This window comes from Phaethon aethereus, assembly GCF_964289735.1.
Source record: "Phaethon aethereus genome assembly, chromosome: 1".
NCBI lineage: Eukaryota > Metazoa > Chordata > Aves > Phaethontiformes > Phaethontidae > Phaethon > Phaethon aethereus.
In genome coordinates this window covers 161,539,275-161,557,226 of record NC_138575.1, presented here as the reverse complement: position 1 = coordinate 161,557,226, position 17,952 = coordinate 161,539,275, and the positions used below count along the sequence as shown (strand labels likewise).

Below are 17,952 nucleotides of genomic sequence, written 5' to 3'. Positions count from 1 at the left end.
GGGGGGGGGGGGGCGGGGCGCAGACAAAATATATTTTAAAAAGAGCACGGACCGCTGAACAGCCAGGAAGCCAGCGCAGCCTGACCGGCAGCGGGGCCAGGCCTCGCTGGGATCCCCAGGCGGGACTCCCACCGCCCGTGGATATTCCCACCTCGTTCTTCGGCTGCCGCTGCGGCCCCTCACGCTCCCGGGGAGGCCCGGGGCCGGTGGGAAAGCGAAAGCCAGGTCGGCTGCTCTGGCTCCCCTCCCCCACGCCGCTATCGGCGGAAGGAGGGGCGTGCTGCCATGGCAACCGGGGCAGGCGGGCGCTACCCCGGAAGCGAACGCGCGGGGCTCTGCCCGGCCCCCTCGCGCTCGTCAGGCGGTCCGCGCGGGGTGACGTGTCGCGCGCGCGAGAAGCCGGAAGTGGTGGCCGTCAGGGCGGGTGGGGGGGGGGGGCGGGGAAGGCGTAAGCCGCGATCGTTGCCGCCGCGAGCGCGCGCGCGAGGTGCCCAGGGTCTCTCCCTTCGCCGTTCGTCCGCGCCCCCACGGCCCCGCTCATGGCTCTGCGGCAGCTCCTCATCGCCGCGGCGCTGGCGATGGCCGCGCCCCCCCCCGCCGTCGCCTTCTACCTGCCGGGCCTGGCGCCCGTCAACTTCTGCGAGGCGGGCAAGGAGAAGCCCGAGTGCAAGGTGAGGCGGGCGCGGCGGCCCCCGAGGGAGGGGGCCGGTGGCCCGCCGCCCTGAGGGGAGGCCTCTGCGGCGCCCGCGGGCTCTGCTCGCTGCGCGGCCCGAGGTTTTATCCCGCTGCTACGCGGTTTCTAGGGTTTTTTTGTGTTTTGTTGGTTTGCTTGTTTTTTTCCGGAGGTTTTGTGGCTGCTTCCTTGTAAGGTAGCGCACGTCCCCGGCGGCCCGGGGGCTGTTGCGGGCAGGGACTTGGAGCGTGTTTCGGTTTCCACTGTAATCGCCAGTGGCAAAGTGTCCGCGGTCCCTCGTAGGGAAGGAGGGGGTTACGGCTTCATCTCGTGAGTTACGGGTCACGTTGCGGAAATAGGAAGCCCCGGCCGCTTATCTCTCCAGCCCTTTTAAGTGCTTGTTGGAAAGCTGCAGAAAGGAAGAATCGTAGTGACAGGTCGTGCTGGGGGCGTGTGTGATTCTTGGCTGCAAGCGGATAGGAAACCAAGGCAAGCTTTCCTTGCTGTGTCTTCCTGGCTGCGAGGATCTGAAGTGTAGGGCCTTCTTGGCCCCAGAGTCTCAAGTGAAGCCTAAACTTACTTTCATCCCTACATAAGTGATAAGCAACGTTCACATAACCAAATTACTTATTTGTAAGCACGTTGGCTGTTAGGGGGGGGTCTGTACTTAAAATAGTCTTTGCTTTTTTGGGTGAGCTTTATAAGCTGTTTGCTGCTGCTGTCATGGAAATTACGCCAGACCATGCCTTCAAACTTGAATGAGAAAGTTCAAGACCAATAGCTTTTGTGATCTGTTGTCTTATTGCTGTTGAAAGTGGCTATCTCACACTTCCTGGTCTCTCAGCTTCTGTATTACATAAAACACTGGTCCATGATTGATCAGAGTAAGTCTATTTCCACTGTATGCTTTTGGTAAATACCTTGCACTGGCTTTATCTATTTGCTGTCATGAATCAGTAGAGCAGGTAATAAGCCAAATGTGTAATGAAGGCATAGTTGCTATAAATGTCTTTTCCCTTCTTTAAGTGCATTGTTCCATTCAGACCAGCCAAACCTTGCACCTGACACATAGCTGTGGATTTTTTCACTCTTATTTCTGTGCTACTTCTGTTGTAGTAATAAAATATTCTGTGGACATTTTTTTATAGAGTCACAGAAATGGTGTTTGGAAATGACCTCAGGAGGTCACAGTACAACCTCATGCTTGAAGTAAGGCTGTTGCAAACACTAGATCAGCTCAGATCTAGCTTTGTTTAAGCAAGTCTTGGAAACATCCAAGCATGGAGCATCCATCACCTCCCTGGGTGACCTGTTACAGTGCTGCAGTACCCTCTTAAGGCATTTTTTTTTTACTTCAAGTACAGGCTAAGACTTTCAAGCTGCAGTTTGTAGTTTTTCACAACATCCCTGAAAAATATAGCTAAGTTTGAATTATTCCAGTTTTAAGCTAGAATTGTGGCAGAAAGATTTTTTTGCTTTGTTTTGTTTTTTTAAAGTCAAGTAAACCAGGTTGCTTGCTGTCTTTTGTAACCAACCTGAGACACTTATGAAGTGATGTTTCTTGGATGTCTCTGTATTTTTCTTTCCTCATATAACATGCACAGAACATTTGTCTCCTTACCCTGAGAATTTATCATTTTGTAAATGTGAAGTGAGGTGCTTAAAAAATACAAATGTGCACCACCAGTGGCTAGCTAAACATTTTAGGATAACCTCAACAGGTGTATTATTGCAAAAATCTTTATATAATTAGCCACCTCTTATACTCCTCTACCGCGTGCCAGACAATTTACATACTGAGACACAGGCATATGGAGTGATCTAAATCACTCTTCACATCTGATTCTCTCTGTGTAGTCTGCAAGTGAATGTAGTCTGGTCCCTGGTGAGGAGAAGCAAAATGTGATCAGGTAATTGCTATATCATAATATTTACATAAGTGGGTAAAACCAAGCTTCCCTGGACAACCGTAATTTTTCAACGTGTTCTCGCTGAGTTCTTACAGTTGTCACTGTTGATTATGATGTCAGTAATAACAGAGTTTTCCCCTGCCTTGAGGATTTAGAGACACAGACTAGATCTTTAAATGGTACTATTTGTCTATTATATAGAGAGAGATTCTGTGGATCTCCTATCCTCTGTTGGTGAGATGGGATGTGATGTTGTTAGTGGGGCGCATAGCTAGCAGCACAAGAATGACGAGACTCTGTGACTTTCCCTCTTCCTCCAAGCTGTCTGCTAACTAATCTGCTTGGGCAAGCTCAGTTCAGCTATTTTTCCTGCTTCTGGTTGGAATATCGTCAGAAATTGAATGTGATCTGTGCAGACTTAAATAGTAACTCTTGCCTGAACATTAAGAATCCTTACTCAGTTTAAAAAAATACTGATGGCTCCAAAGGGGACTTGCAGTTTTATGGGAAATTGTTTATCAAGGATGCTCATCTGTGGTAATGTATATACTTCTTATGGAAAATTGAAGCATTTAAGTAAATCTCCTCCTCCAATGAAAAATAGCTAATCTAAGGCCATGGTTCTGTGATGAACGGAGGCAGTCTAATTCCTTGCTGCTGGAAGTGAGGGTTCTCAGTCCCGTCTTCCTTGGGGCAATGTGTTCCTGTCCTCTGCATTGTCCCAGCTGTGTTACTTGTTAAATCCTTTTTTGAGTTTATTACCATGGCAGGAAACTATCCAACTTTTTGCCAGACTAGTTTTCTGCTGTGTTTGTGAGTTGAAATGGCTTACAGAATTATAAGAAGTGTGCACTACCCAGAGGCAAGCAGCAAGTCTACATGGCTTAGGGCAGAGGAAAGAGGAGCAGTAAGGTGTGTCTTTACTTAATGAAGTAATCAAGTTAGAGCTCACAGCTGCCCACCTCTCATGGAACTGCATCCTGACTTGCACATGGACAACTACAGTATATCAGTAAAGCATAGCACCTGACTGAAGTATCGGAGTTCACAGCTACATGTGAACAATTCCATCTTTTTTCTTTTTCTTGGTTTGGCTGAACTTGAGTGAATTTTCATAGGGAGGAAAAGCCCTCCTGTTGATTCTTGGTGAGAAAATAGATGGCTTGCTGCTGAAAGGGGGAGTTTCTGAAAAGCACTCACCTTCCTTTTGCTGTCTCCAGCTCTTGTCTGACTGTCACAGTAAGACAGTTCAACTTATTGTGCTGTTAAAAAATGCTCTTTAAAAATTTTGGGGGGTAGGTCTTTTGCTGTTTTAGATAGTTGAATTGATTTACTGTTGCAAGCAGATAACTGCCAAAACCAGCATAAGGTAAACAGTTGAAATGTATTGGGACTGTGGGACTAGAATAAGGGAAGGGATTTTGAGACTTAAAAGAGTGAGAGACTTCTCCCTTTCTGTAGCAGCAGGCTTCCCCATCTGTAATTAATTTGCATAGACCAAACTAGGCTGAAACCACAGCAGATTGAATTTCAGGTTCTTGCTCAAGAATTGCTAGTTATTCATAAACTTTTTTATAAGAAGGTACATGTGGATATCCTTGTCTGAATACATTGTTTAAATCCTCATAGTTCAGTTTTCAGTTGCTACATAGATAAAATTGTGGAATTATAGGGACAAGTACTGATCTCATCCATTCTTTTATTACACAGAAGTTGTGGTGATGACTAATATGGCTCTAACTTGGTACATTAAACTAAAATGCTGGCAGCTGTGATAATTGTATTCTTGCACATGATTTCTTGCTATCTTGTAGATTGAATGGTTATGTTAGCTTTAAAGTGGTTTTGTCATGTGGTCACTGCTTTTGCGATGGTTAGATAGTGTTTCACTTACGCTTTCAGCGGATACAGTTCATTACACAAGATTCTACGTTTCAAGATGTATAATTACACAAATCTTACATTTTCAGCTTTCCTTCATTCACGCAAATCTATTTTTATATATCCATCAGAATTGAAGAAGTGCTTCAATATAACTGCTGGTTTTCTCCACTTTTTCAGTCTGGAATCGAGCTGTTTGTGAACAGGCTTGACTCTGTAGAGTCTGTCCTTCCCTATGAATATACTGCGTAAGTATATGATACTGTTTATCTCATTTTAGTTGTCAGTTCCTCCAAAAAGAGGAATTTAAGTTTTCTTAATGTGTCCTTGCAAGTACTTTAGAAGTAGTGCATGGATTGATAGGCCCTCATGTAGGTCGAATCACTGCTTTAGAATAACTTAAGGTTAAAATGTGTGTGTGCATATATATATAAAAAATATACTCTTCATCAGTTGTCATTTTTTAGATCAAAGTATTACTGCTCTCTTAAGTAGCATATAGCCCAGATCAGTTAAAGTGGTAATGAGGTGTGAACTTCCCATCAATTATCTTAATGAGGTGTTAAATGTTTTCTTGCTACACTTCATAGGAGTGCACAAAATGTATCAGTGCCTGGTATAACTATGTCAAGTAGTTGCTTCAAAGAATATTTTGACTGTTAGTATTGAAGAAGTTAAGCACTAACTATGTCTATATTTTAATGAACACGAATGTGATATACTTGAAATTAGGTTGAAAAAACTTGGAGGATGTGCTAATAAATGTGTTGGTGAATAAAACTGCAATATCCTGTTTATTTAATAGTGCTTGTTGTAAAGGAGCTGTCTGTATGTGTGTGTTTTGTTAATTTTTTTTCCTTTTATTCCCACCTGCCCAAGAATCTGGCCAGCATGCTTTTCTCTCAGGGCTGTCATGAAATTCTATGCGAAGATTTAATACCTGGCTAAAATTCCTATGCAAATAGGAAACTTCTAATTAATATAAACTGAATTCTGAAATAGCTGACCAAGAGATTTGATTGTTGGTTTTGTTTTATGGTTTTGGGGTTTTTTGGTGGTTTGGGTGTTTTGTTTTTTTTTTTTCCAAAATGGGAGTGCAATTTTCACACTACTTTGAAGATTCAAGGAAGAAAGTGTTGTCTAGAAGGAAAGCTGTATAGTTCCTTTACTTGTGATGAAGGTGTTGATTTGGGACCACTGTTTGAGGTCTAATATTTGCAGCTGAGAGTATTTTACTAACTTTTCTATCTTTTTTCTAATTCAGGTTTGATTTTTGTCAAGCGGAAGGAAAGAAGCGTCCCTCTGAAAACCTTGGCCAAGTATTGTTTGGAGAGAGGATAGAACCATCTCCTTACAGGGTTTGTTCTCTGACAAGGGGTGTTCGGTAATACGTACATTCAAGTGTAATTAAAGGAGATCAGAATCTTGAAGATCCTCTTCGCAAGGGCTTTATTTCCACAAGCATCAAAATCTGAAATGCCATGTAATAGAAATCTGTCAATTTAACCTAATTGTGACTGTGCACTTTGCATCATGAAACTGTAGCCTGAAATGCTGTGGAGGTTGTCTTCTCTCTTTGGAACCTGCCAAAGCCTGATTCTTGCTCCTCAGCTGTTCCCTTTTTATAGGATATTGAGTACTCTTATTTCTTGGAACCAGATCTGAAAATATTGCAGCTGTGAAATGGAAGAATTAGAAATGGTGTTAGCCAGCTTGTCTTTTCTGGTGACTGAAGCTCTCATCTCTGATACATATAGTGGGAGAGAAAGTTATCAATTGAATCTGCCTGGGACAGCATTGCTGCTGTGAGGTCAAATGACTTGTCTGGTAAATTGTTGCAGAAAACAGTTTTTAATCAGTGACAAGGAGCTTTTAGTGTAGGGCTCCTACAGTGATTACAGGAGGGTTTTATAGTATGCAGCAATATAAAAACCTCCTCTGGAGGGTTAATATACATAGTCTTGGTAATTTGTTAGGTGTTTTTATTGTATCAGTATAGGCAATTATAAATGTATAGGGGAAACTTGTGTAATTTCAGTATTTAACAAAGTTTGTTACAACCTTTTTGCTCGTGTGTCTTTCATTTTTCTTAGTTCACATTCAACAAGAAGGAGACATGTAAATCTGTTTGTACAAAAACATATGATACTGCAAAGCCAGAAGATAAACAGAAATTAGATTTTCTGAAAAAAAGTATGCTGCTGAATTATCAACATCATTGGTAAGTTCATAGCAAAATTTGTAGATTGGTTAGTCTAGTATGTTGGTGATAATTTAGTTTATCATTTTGTATTTGCATGTTAATACAGATTGAACACTGGGTGTTTGTACTGACTCTGTTACCCTTCTGTTCTTGCAAAAAATGTTATATTTGTTGTCTTCATTAAAAATTTCCTTTACTTGAAGGATAAGCACGGGGTGTAATGGAAGCGAGCTTGTTTCCAAACATAAAGCTTTGTGTAGTTTTTGTGCTGCCGCTGTGCTTACAGTAAATATTGCTCTTTCTTTGCACCTGTAAATGTAGAAGTTAATCCTGCCCTACCTCGAGAAGAGTCTTAAGGCCTTCATTATACTGCTATGTCATCTTTGTTTTCCTCGAGAGCCTTTGCACTCCCCTTCAAATGTTGTGTCCAGGAGATAGGATCAATGGTTCTGAAAGAGTTTTATGCAAAGTTTGTTTCTCGTATAGGATATGCAACTGGAAGGTTGCATAATGAAAATTAATTAATGAAATAATTTTGAGGGACCCATAAACACTTGGTACTTTCCTGTTCTCCGAGTCCCTCTGTAACCATCTGAGTCATCTTGGAGCATGCTAGGGCTCTGTTTCTCCTTGAGCATTGAGGTCCTCTTCTGATGGACAGTGGGGCAAGGCTGAATGTGTATGCTGATTTTCAGTTGGGATTTAGCCATGTTCTGCACCTACATCCAAGACCTGGGAAATGTTTGTCAGTGGGTTCCCTCTTGATGTTCGAAATATCCAGACACACTATCTGTATTTGTGTAGTGCTTTGTATGTTGGTATGCTGTGCGAACTGCAGCCTTTGGGTGCAAGGGTAGAAGGAGCAGCTTGGGCATGAAGTTGTCAGAGTTCCTGTGGCATGGCTTTGCAAGGAATATGTGAGCATAGTTAACTGATGTTGCCCATATGATTCCAAATATGTGATCCCTGCTTCACAGGAACAAAGGTTTCAGTCTTCATCTAATAAGATTAAAATTTTCTGGATATATTAGTAAAAATGTAGGTGAAATGTTGAATGTTGCCACTGTTATTAAATGCTTTTCTGTAATGTCATATTCCATTTCTTCAGTTTTGAAACAGCTGCCCATGCTGGAAAGGCAATGAGTGCGTTTTCTACTGCATTTTATACTGCGCTTGGGAACCAATATAGGATATCCCTTTTTAGGGATAAACTATAGCTCACCGATGTAATGTATGGCTCACTGGGAGCCTCTTCAAAATTAGTGTAGTTTTAGTGTAGTTGGAAGTTGATAGATTAGGTCAGAAGGGTTCACAGGCAATAGCAGTACACTTATGTAAATGAACCAGGAAATAGTAAAGAAACTTTGAAAGGCACAGTTACTTCTGCAGGGATTCAGAGTGTATACGCCTAATGCTGAAATAAGTAGAGCTTCAAACATGCTGGATTTGGTTATATTCCCATTAAATACTACATATATCTCTAATATTTACACCACTTTGAATTTCACTGGTGCATGTTGGTCTGGCATAAAGCTTCACCTTTAAGAGTTTGTGTATGTTTTGGTGTATAAATGACAAATAGTTTCCCAAGGCTATGACCCTGTCACTCTTTGAAAGAGATTCAGCTTTTTTAGTAAAACCCAAAACTTAAGCTGACTATTGTTACAGAAACTGGAACAGAACTATGTAAAATGAATCACACAGAAAAGTACTTTAGACTCTTCCCCCAGCCTTACACTAAGTATATTTGTAAAACAATTTAATGAATTTAAGCATGTTTTTTAGCTTGAACAGCTACCTTGATAGGACTGTTCAGATTTTAGTAAGATGTAGTTCTGCTTTTCAGTGTGAAGACTTCCATTTAAATTTAGGGAAATACATCTATATAAGTCTTCTTACATTCTTGGTTCTTTTAATAGCACTTCTACTATTTGTTTTTTTGCTAGGCTCACTGCCCTTAAACTTTAGAACCAGTGGTGTGAAGAATCCCTATTTATGCCTGTTATGGTAATGATAGTCCTTCCACAGCTTCACAAAGTGGAAGTGGCTGGATTTCGTGATGAATGATGCATAGTCCAGGAGTATGGTACAGGGGTATGTTGTACGGGGATCAGCAAGGTAGCGTAAGTGAGGATTTAATAGAGATTTATTACCCAGCTTCAAGTTATGGTAAAATTCCTGGGGAACACAGATGGTGCAAAGTACTTCCAAGGGTTTAAAAGCCACTTAATAAGATTAGCAATTGACATACTGAATTGGACTCAACTCTACTGATATCTTGGCTGACAATGTTCATCACCAGATGTTCTTGAGACACATACAAAAACACTGTTGAATAGCGTATTTGCCCCACATGTGTAATCACTTCAAGTCATTTTAAATTTGATGATTAACTGTGAAAAATGATTTGCTGCTTAAACTATCAATTTGTTCCAGCATTGCGACTTGGAGGCAGCTCAGTATGTCTTTGCTGCAGAAGATGCAAAGGAAAACCTTTATCCCAACCAAAGTCGTTAGCAGTAGATTAGTGCTCTACCTAGTTCTGATTATGAAATGAAAATATTAACAAAAGCAAGAGCTTCTCTAGCATATATTATGAAGGTAAAATTCCAAATATGGTCCAAGTGTAATGAATCTGCAGCTGGAATAGCTCTTAATCAACAACTTAGTTGTGCCTCATATCAGCATGGTGAAACGAGTAAGATTTGGTTAGCGCTGCTGCTGTTTGCAACTCTGTGATAGTCTCTGGAATCTCCCAAGAACCTGGAAACTGTTTTTTTTGGAGGGCTTGTCTTCCCCTCTTCTGCTGTCTCAGTATGAGCCATAAACATTGCTACTTATTTCTGTCTGGTAGCTAATGGTAGGGATGATGCAGATCTCCTTGTGGTTTGTGAACAAAGGCACCATGTACCACTCTTTTTTTACCCCCATCTATTGATGTGCTTTAAAAAATACTGCTACTTCAGAGACTGTTACAATACCCAACAAACTAAATAATACTTTGTTGTTGTCTGAAGTAATAATTCCTGTGTTTTATTAGGTATTGGAAAGTAACGGGGTGTTATCAGGTATGAGGTATTTGTTAACATTAATAGCTTAGTGGTCATAATGATGAGACATCTAATTGTAAAGGATATTCGGTAGCTTGGTAAGTTTTACAAAAATGTGTGTTGTTAATTCTCAGTTGGATGTCCTTTTTTTTGTCTAGTGATGCACAAAAAGTGGCAGTTGTCTCATGTCTTCATGTGTGAAGTTTATTAACAGACCTTTAAAACCATACTTTGGAGTAATTAATGTTGCCCTAAGGGCAGCTACTGAATTTTAAGTCATCTTTGATTCAGTTTCTTTTGAGATTTATCTTTCAGCTAGTTAAAACACTTCATAACATAAAGAAACAGGGTTTTTTGGTAGTTTGTTTTACAAAGGGACGGGTCACCGTGTTGGGTATCTTTGTTTATGTTTAAAAGTATATTTTTCATATTGATGTTTGTACTGTTTGTAGCATCTTCGATACTTTTTGTATCTTATGGTCTTGTAATTTCCTGGAACTTCTCATGAGGGTGTGGGGTTCCTCCACAAATTTTTCAATGAAACTGAACTATAAACTTACTCAGGACTTTCAGGTAATATGAATATAAATCTCGTGATCCAGTAACATAAAGGCAGCAGGTAGACAACGGAGAGAAGTTTGAAAGTAATTACTTGCCCAAATGTGTGGTGGCTTACAATTTTTTGCTCATGTAAACCATATAGTTAAAATATTCCATACTCTCAGGGAACTACAACTGAGGTCAATGCTCAGGAATTGACTTAAATAGCAAAAAACAAAAACCCCAAACAAAAAAAACAACCCAAACCAAAAAGAAACTTGCACTTTAGCTTTAATGCAAAGTAAAAGTTTTTAAAGACTGCTGTGAAAAATGTGTTTTTTAACGGAAGAGTAATGAGCAAGCTGGAAAATTAATAATATGTGTGTGTAGGCAAAATTTTTTATTTTGTGTTTTGTCTTGAAATTATCAAGTTCATTTTAGGTGGTTTAGTGGATAATTTTGGCCTTTTTTAAAGACAGAATAATGTTAAATTGTTATGACTTTGGAGTGGGAGGATTTTATGTATTGGGCTATATTTCTAAGGAGAGTTCAGACACCAGTCCAGTGAGTAGAATGTTTTGGTGGTCAAAGAGTAAGTCTCCTATTTCCAAGACACCTTCTGAAGAAATAGATTGATTTATTCCACACACACACCCCCACACACACACACCCAAAAAAAAAAAAAAAGATAAAGTTTCAGTTGAAGAGCTACATGCTTAGATCTCGTTTGGAAATTGGATTAGCAGTCAGTGCAGTTCCATGTGTTAAGATCTGAAAGAAGTATTATTCTTGTAGTTAATCTTCCAATAATCAATGTAGTGAAGTTAGATTATTATTAATCTGGTTTTGTTTACATTACACTGTGTATGTTGAAAGGTTGTGAACTGTCACTATGCCATTAACAGGATTGTGGACAACATGCCTGTGACCTGGTGTTACGATGTTGAAGATAGCCAGAGGTTCTGCAATCCTGGTTTTCCTATCGGCTGTTATATTACAGAAGATGGCCGTCCAAAAGATGCCTGTGTTATTAATGTATGTTTATGCAGTTATGTTTTTTTTTAATATCCTCTTTTTACAAATTTAAAGACTGGCATTTCTCCTATGTTTCTGTGATGAGTCCTCACTATCTTAAGAACCCTTGTAACCTAAAACTAGGTAAGTGTTTTGATATCTCTGCAAGTACCACAATTTGTAAGCCTTGTCTAAGCCTAAGAACTTTATCTTTTCTGTTGCATAATACGGAAGGGCTCTAAAAGATAGAGGTAAGAGATGAACTTGCATAGCATTTAGCACGTGTAAAGGGTGATGGAGCAGAAAAACATGTCATCCTTCATTGCCTAGGAAGTCTAAACATTCGAAGGCTTAGACTTCACATTTTTGTGGGACAGAAGTGTTTTCATGGAAGCAGGTTTGCATAGGCATGTTTGTACCTCTGTATGCCAATTAATACTACCTGAAGAACTGTTTTCTCTAAAACTGTGTGGGCTAATGAAGAAGGCAGAATGTAAGATTTCTGAGTGAACAAAGCTTCTCTTGTGAGAGACAGAACTCTTGGATTAACTGGTGGAGGTCTAGGTAAATGCACTGTAAGCATTATGGAGATGAGAACGCGATAGAAAATCCAGGATGTCTTTAGATTACCGTGGAGAGTTCACTAAGAACCAGGAATAGGTTGTTGGTTTTACCAAAATGGTTGGTTTTACTTAATGGATCTTACCAAAGACAACTGTTTCTCCAGTTTCTAATTTGTTTCCTTTCCTCCATAATGAATTGGTTTCAGTGGCTCCATGTGAATGGATGCTGGAAACACATTTATGATCAAACATGTAATCTGGCAATATTCTCTTAATCTTAATTAAAACCAAGTATTTTAAAAACGGAAAATAACCTTTGAAGGAGTAACTGAAGGACTGTAGAAAAACACTTTGTTTATACAACTATTTTTATAATTAGGGTGCTTTGTAGAAAGGGGTGGGGACAGAACCTTGAAGTACTACTACTTGAACTTCAGTAGACATAATGCTTGTGATTTAACAACCTCTTTAACTGACTAAATTCCAAGCTGTTGTTTCCCTTTACCTGAGACTTGTATTCAGCATTCTTGGCTGCTGCTTATAGTTTACCCCTGTGCATCTTTGGTTTCAAATGTCAAGGTGGTTCTGTCACAGAGAGCAATTATTTGCATTGTTTGTCCTGGAAAGTTCTGTTTAATCTATGAAAAATACACATGTTATTTTAAAATAGCTGATGTTTATGAGATCTTTCTGATATGAAAGTTGTCACACAGTTATCTATTCAGTTTGCTACTTCAATTAATTAAAATGGGACATCTTCAGTTACTGAAGTATTTATAAATACATTTTATATGTAAATACTTTCTACTTTTCAGCTGCAGTAGACTGTTCTTAGCATTAACTTTTCTAGTTTGCCTTTTTAATGCAAAGCTTTAATGCAAAGACTTTACTATCTCTTTATTCCCAGAATCCTGCATTCATCTTGTAGGAGAACTTCTTGACAGAGAAACTGTACACAGTCTAAAATTCTGTTCTGTAAGCTTCTACCTAAGGCCTTTAGATGTCTTTCTCTTTTTGATTGTTTAACATCATCTTTTATCATTGCAGTCAGAATTTCATGAAAAAGATACCTTTTATATCTTCAACCATGTTGACATAAAAATATATTACCATGTTGTGGAAAATGAAGCTCTGGGAGCAAGACTAGTTGCCGCTAAACTTGAACCAAAAAGGTTAGTACTCAGAAATAAGTTATCATGAAACAGTGGTCCATCCCAAGATACTTGCTTTGATTTGGGGACCTGTTGCTAGTCGGAAATGTTTTCAGGTATGTGACCTGTAGATTAGCTTTCCTGTTGATTGATGTAGTCTAATGTCGGACACTCTAACATAATTTTGTTTTGAATTTGATAGATCTTTGTGCACTATTTCCTATTTGGGCCAAAAAAAAAAGATAAAATAAAACCTGGAAGTGGTGTGTGTTCGGTGAAGCAACTCTCATTTCCCTCTTGGGGAACATGTTGTCTTATGATGAAATAGGCCACCAGTGCCAGAGGCAGGAGTAATCAGAGTGCAACATTTGATGTCTTCAGCAATCAGGATTTGAATGGAATGATTTCACAAATATACTCATCAGTTGTTCTGGTGTCTGTGTGGCTTTTATACAACTGATGTCTGTTTTATTACTTTGTAGTGTCTTTCCTTTCTTTTGGATTCTTGATATAACTGAGCTTGTTGCATTGTTGGTGCAGCATCATGATGAAAATATTTTTTTCTGACAGAAGTTAGTAGTTCTGTTGTTGTAACTTTTAGAGTGTTTTGGAGGTTCTTAGTGGTACTCGGACTTTTTTAATTTTTGGTGCTCTGCTTTAGAGACCCTGCTCTCTAAAGTTTTCTTTTTAGAAGAAACAACTTTTGTTTAAAAAGTTCAAGTATCAAAAAGTCCTGTGCTTATGATACATTCCTTGTGAATTCTGAAATTTGAGGCATTAAGAACAATTTTTATATTTAAGGGAAGAATCCTGGCTGAAACTGATGCTTTTGTAAGATGAATGAATTCTCTTTGGAATGTTGTCAGTGAAGCACCTTTCATACTGTTTTTTCTTCCCGCAGTTACAAACATACTCATCCAGACAACCCTGATTGCTCAGGAGTACCTATGGATATAAGTAATAAGGCTAACGGAGAAGTCAAAATTGCTTATACATACTCAGTTTCTTTTCAAGTGAGTACTAAGCTTTCTGTGGTACTAAGCGCTCTCAAAATCATGTATTGATACTCTGAATGATAAGGTTGGACAACTAAAATTAGCTCAGAACAGTAAATTTGTGGTTTTAAAACTTTATTTGAACTGCAATGTCAGTGATTACTTGGGGTTTAACCACACACTTTACAATTTTGCATACCACCTCACACACACTGAATGTGAAATGCGCATGTGTGTTTTAAAAGAATCGCACTTTCCATGTTTACCTAGGTTGTCTGGTAGATTATTTTTCAATGCAAGCTTTTACGTCTGAGACATTGTGTGTTTCAGCAAATTACTGTTGTAGGTAGGTTAGGTTGAAGCTGATCGTTTTCTGCTCTCCTGCTGCAAAAGCTTTCTTCTCTTCAAGGTTTTCCTCCTATGGAAATCTGCAAAAGAGCAGGAAGCTGGTATTCTTTGTTCCTCTATTCTCTATTTAAAAGCAGAGGAGCAGTATATCAGGCAACTGCAGGGAGCAATGATGCTTGAATATGTCTCGTTCTGGTGACAAGCAAGAGAGACTTTTTTTTTTTAATGGAGTTTGCTGGACAAACCGTTTCCCAAGATTTCCCACTCTCCCAGACTGTTTCCCTATTAGTCGAAGACCTCAAAATGCAAGTGACTCACTAAAAAAAAAGCAAACTATAACTGGATTTCTTTACTCCTTGTGTATGTATTGAGAGGATAGCTCACACGCAACAGTTCATACTTTCAACCTCAACAATTCTGTGATTCTTCTGGATATGAAGGAGTCTACTCCTTACTTTTTTTTGTCATTATGGACTTTAATAAAAACCTTGGCAATTAATAAATTAAAAAATAAAAATAAGGCAATTTTTGTTTAACTTTTTTCATGTTCTGAGTGCAAGGTCAGTGGTGCCTTTCAAAATGATAGGCTATTGTTATATCAAGGCTGTTCATATATCTTTCTTAATTCTAGACTTACAGCCTGCTGTAGGATTCGATTCAGCTGTGGTGGAATGGAGACTAAATAGTTGATTTTTAGTGTTAGTTGGAGAGTAGCACTGAGTTAGCATGTGGAATCCACTGCCACTGTCATAAGTAGTATGCAGTAAAGCACTGGTCTTACAACGTCATTACATTGCCACAGCTTCTCAGCCATGAACGCTTTTTATCTCTTAAGCTGTTATAGCAGTGTTTGTAGAATTACTATGATCATTCCTTACTTCAGTAATGTACTGGATTACATGGTAAAGTTCAAAATACAATAAATACTGTAAGAAAAATATTCAGAAGGGGTTATGTTATGTATGACTTCATAATTACATTTTGAGAAATTATATCAGTTATTATACTGAAATTAATTTGTATACTGAAACGCAAGTACTTCTGGAAACCTGTGAGAAGCTAGTAATTAAGAATGACCTTAGCTTCATGCTGTTATATTGTTTCTCTTTTAAAAATTACATGCCCATCTATGTGTGTGTTACTGTCCTGTATGCTATGTTACATCACTTTGAGGTCGTCTTCTGAAATTCCATCGGGTTGGCAGATCAGGTCATCTCAGGAAGACAGGAAAAAGGCAGTATAGGTATAGGGGAAAATGCGATTCTATCCTAGAATCATTGATATGGTTTAGAAACTTGTTGCTTGCTTTAAGACCTAGCTTTATTACCTCAGTGAACTAGATATTTGATCTTGGCTAAATTTTTTTAACGTGTTTTCTTTTATATTTTCAAAAGCTGGCTTTACTGGAAAGCACTCTTGCTCTTGTATGTTATAAATTACTGAAATAACATCCTGTCAGGAAGACACCTGGCCATTTTTATTAATTGATGCTAGTGTTTATGGTTTGTTTAATAGCAGTCTTGAGGTTGATCAGCACTGTTTATTCCTTTTTCCATGTTTACTATGCAAAATAAAACAAAACAAATAAATACTTTTTTAAGTGTTTCTGATCAATGAATGTTCAATCTGAATAAATACAATCCATTGAAATGCCTGAAGAAATAATTTGTTTTCCTCTGCTAACAATGTAAGTTCTGTAGTATTGTCTCCCAATCTGGCTTGCAGTACAAGCTGAATGTAACTGGACTGGTAGTTGGTAGTGAAACGAGTTTGTGTGAAAGCGAAGGATAGTTTGGACAGAGCACTATCTAGAAAGGGGAATATTATGCTGCAGACCGTAGAGCAGATCTTAGCTTCTCAGTGTCTGTGGGGTGACTTACATATGCTAAAAAAACCTCACATATTCTCTTATTATTCTGCTAGTCATTTGAATTCCACATGAGTTAATGTAAGTCTTGAAGGGAGGAAACACAATTAAATTAACTTGATAGACCTTTATGTCTTCAGAAGACATGGTTGCTCAGTACTATCCAGAAGATATTTTTGTTTGGATTCTATGGTCAAATCTGATGTTTGTTTTAGGTAACTATCCCTGGAAGGCATGTAACATGAAATTTCCAATTTGTCATGAGATTTAAGATTGCTTGGCATGAACATCAACTTGTAAATGTAGAAGTTGGATACTGACTGTATCTGAAACTGATGTGTTTACTCTTTCAGGAAGAAAAAAATATAAGGTGGGCATCAAGATGGGATTATATTTTGGAATCCATGCCTCACACTCACATTCAGTGGTTTAGGTGAGAAGAAAGTTAGTCTTCAAGTGTACTGTACTGAAATGTTTACATTGCAATTTGAATGATTTTTTTTTTTTTTTAATTCAGTATTATGAATTCCTTGGTGATTGTCCTCTTTCTGTCTGGAATGGTAGCTATGATTATGTTGAGGACACTGCATAAAGACATTGCAAGATACAACCAGATGGATTCCACTGTAAGTCTAAAATGTACCTCCTAAAATTTATTTGGAATGTAATTTTTTCAGCTAAGTGCATTTCTGTAACAGGCTATTTAAATGGCAGTCTGCTGTATTAAAATAGATGTATTTCCTTTACAGGAAGATGCTCAAGAAGAATTTGGCTGGAAACTGGTTCATGGTGATATTTTCAGGCCCCCAAGAAAAGGAATGCTGTTGTCTGTTTTTCTAGGCTCTGGCACACAGATCTTAATAATGACTTTTGTTACCCTGTGTAAGTAATAAGGTGGGGAGGAGTTATTTGAGTACAGATTACTTTTTCACTACTAATTGCATGGTACTAGTAAAAATAGCAGTATAGCTTTTGTCTAGAAATTCCTTAGAAGTCTTATGGTTTGAAACAGCTGAGCTGATGTAGTAGACGTGCAACTTGGTATACATAGATTTTAAGATAACTGATGTACTGGCTTTAAGTCAAATGTACAGTTACTTTCTAAAATTGTGCATCTCTGCTTCATAGTTTTTGCTTGCCTGGGATTCTTGTCACCTGCTAACCGGGGAGCTCTAATGACCTGTGCTGTAGTTTTGTGGGTACTGCTTGGAACTCCAGCTGGTTATGTTGCTGCCAGATTCTACAAATGTGAGTAAAAGTTACTTAAAATGACAAGGCTTAAGTTCATTAGAGTAAATTATCATCACAGAACTGATTTTTATTTTGCAGTACTGTTTGTAGTTTCCCTCAGGGCAAGTTGGAAAAATGTACGTACCTTAACAACAGAAAACACATATAGAACACTGACATGGTTACGTTGGTTTTGATGTGATCGTGCCTGAAGACCCTGCATTGCTCTTGTATTTATGGAATTGGGAAGCAATTTCCATTTTTCTAGAACATCAGACAGTTTTGTATTTCCCTTTCCTACAGTTGCGGGGGGCGGTGTTAACGTACATTTAGTTTTAGCCATCAGTGATGGCTTGGTGACTTCCCCACCACCTTGAACATGAACCTCTGTTCTTGCATGCCTGAGATTTGTCACCTCTTTTTAGCTAGTTCCTAAGTCTTTGGGAGAATGGTTCTTATCAGACTGTGGCAGGGATGCAGGGTAAGAATTATTAGGCGTTCTGTAGTTGTAGAAATCAACCCAGTGG

At 38.9% G+C, this 17,952-nt stretch overlaps 1 protein-coding gene across 1 annotated transcript in view; it reads left to right on the top strand.

Moving 5' to 3' along the window:
* Positions 1-539: 539 nt before the first annotated feature.
* TM9SF2 (transmembrane 9 superfamily member 2) overlaps positions 540-17,952 on the top strand; it is a gene marked incomplete at its 5' end in the record, with an annotated part of 28,207 nt that continues 10,794 nt past the window's right edge. The window contains 11 exons of the mRNA XM_082001832.1: positions 540-671; positions 4,645-4,712; positions 5,729-5,822; positions 6,558-6,685; positions 11,163-11,292; positions 12,882-13,006; positions 13,887-13,998; positions 16,549-16,628; positions 16,713-16,821; positions 16,945-17,077; positions 17,324-17,443. Of these exons, the coding sequence (XP_081857958.1) occupies positions 540-671; positions 4,645-4,712; positions 5,729-5,822; positions 6,558-6,685; positions 11,163-11,292; positions 12,882-13,006; positions 13,887-13,998; positions 16,549-16,628; positions 16,713-16,821; positions 16,945-17,077; positions 17,324-17,443 (1,231 nt within the window). The remainder of the gene's footprint in view (positions 672-4,644; positions 4,713-5,728; positions 5,823-6,557; positions 6,686-11,162; positions 11,293-12,881; positions 13,007-13,886; positions 13,999-16,548; positions 16,629-16,712; positions 16,822-16,944; positions 17,078-17,323; positions 17,444-17,952) is intronic.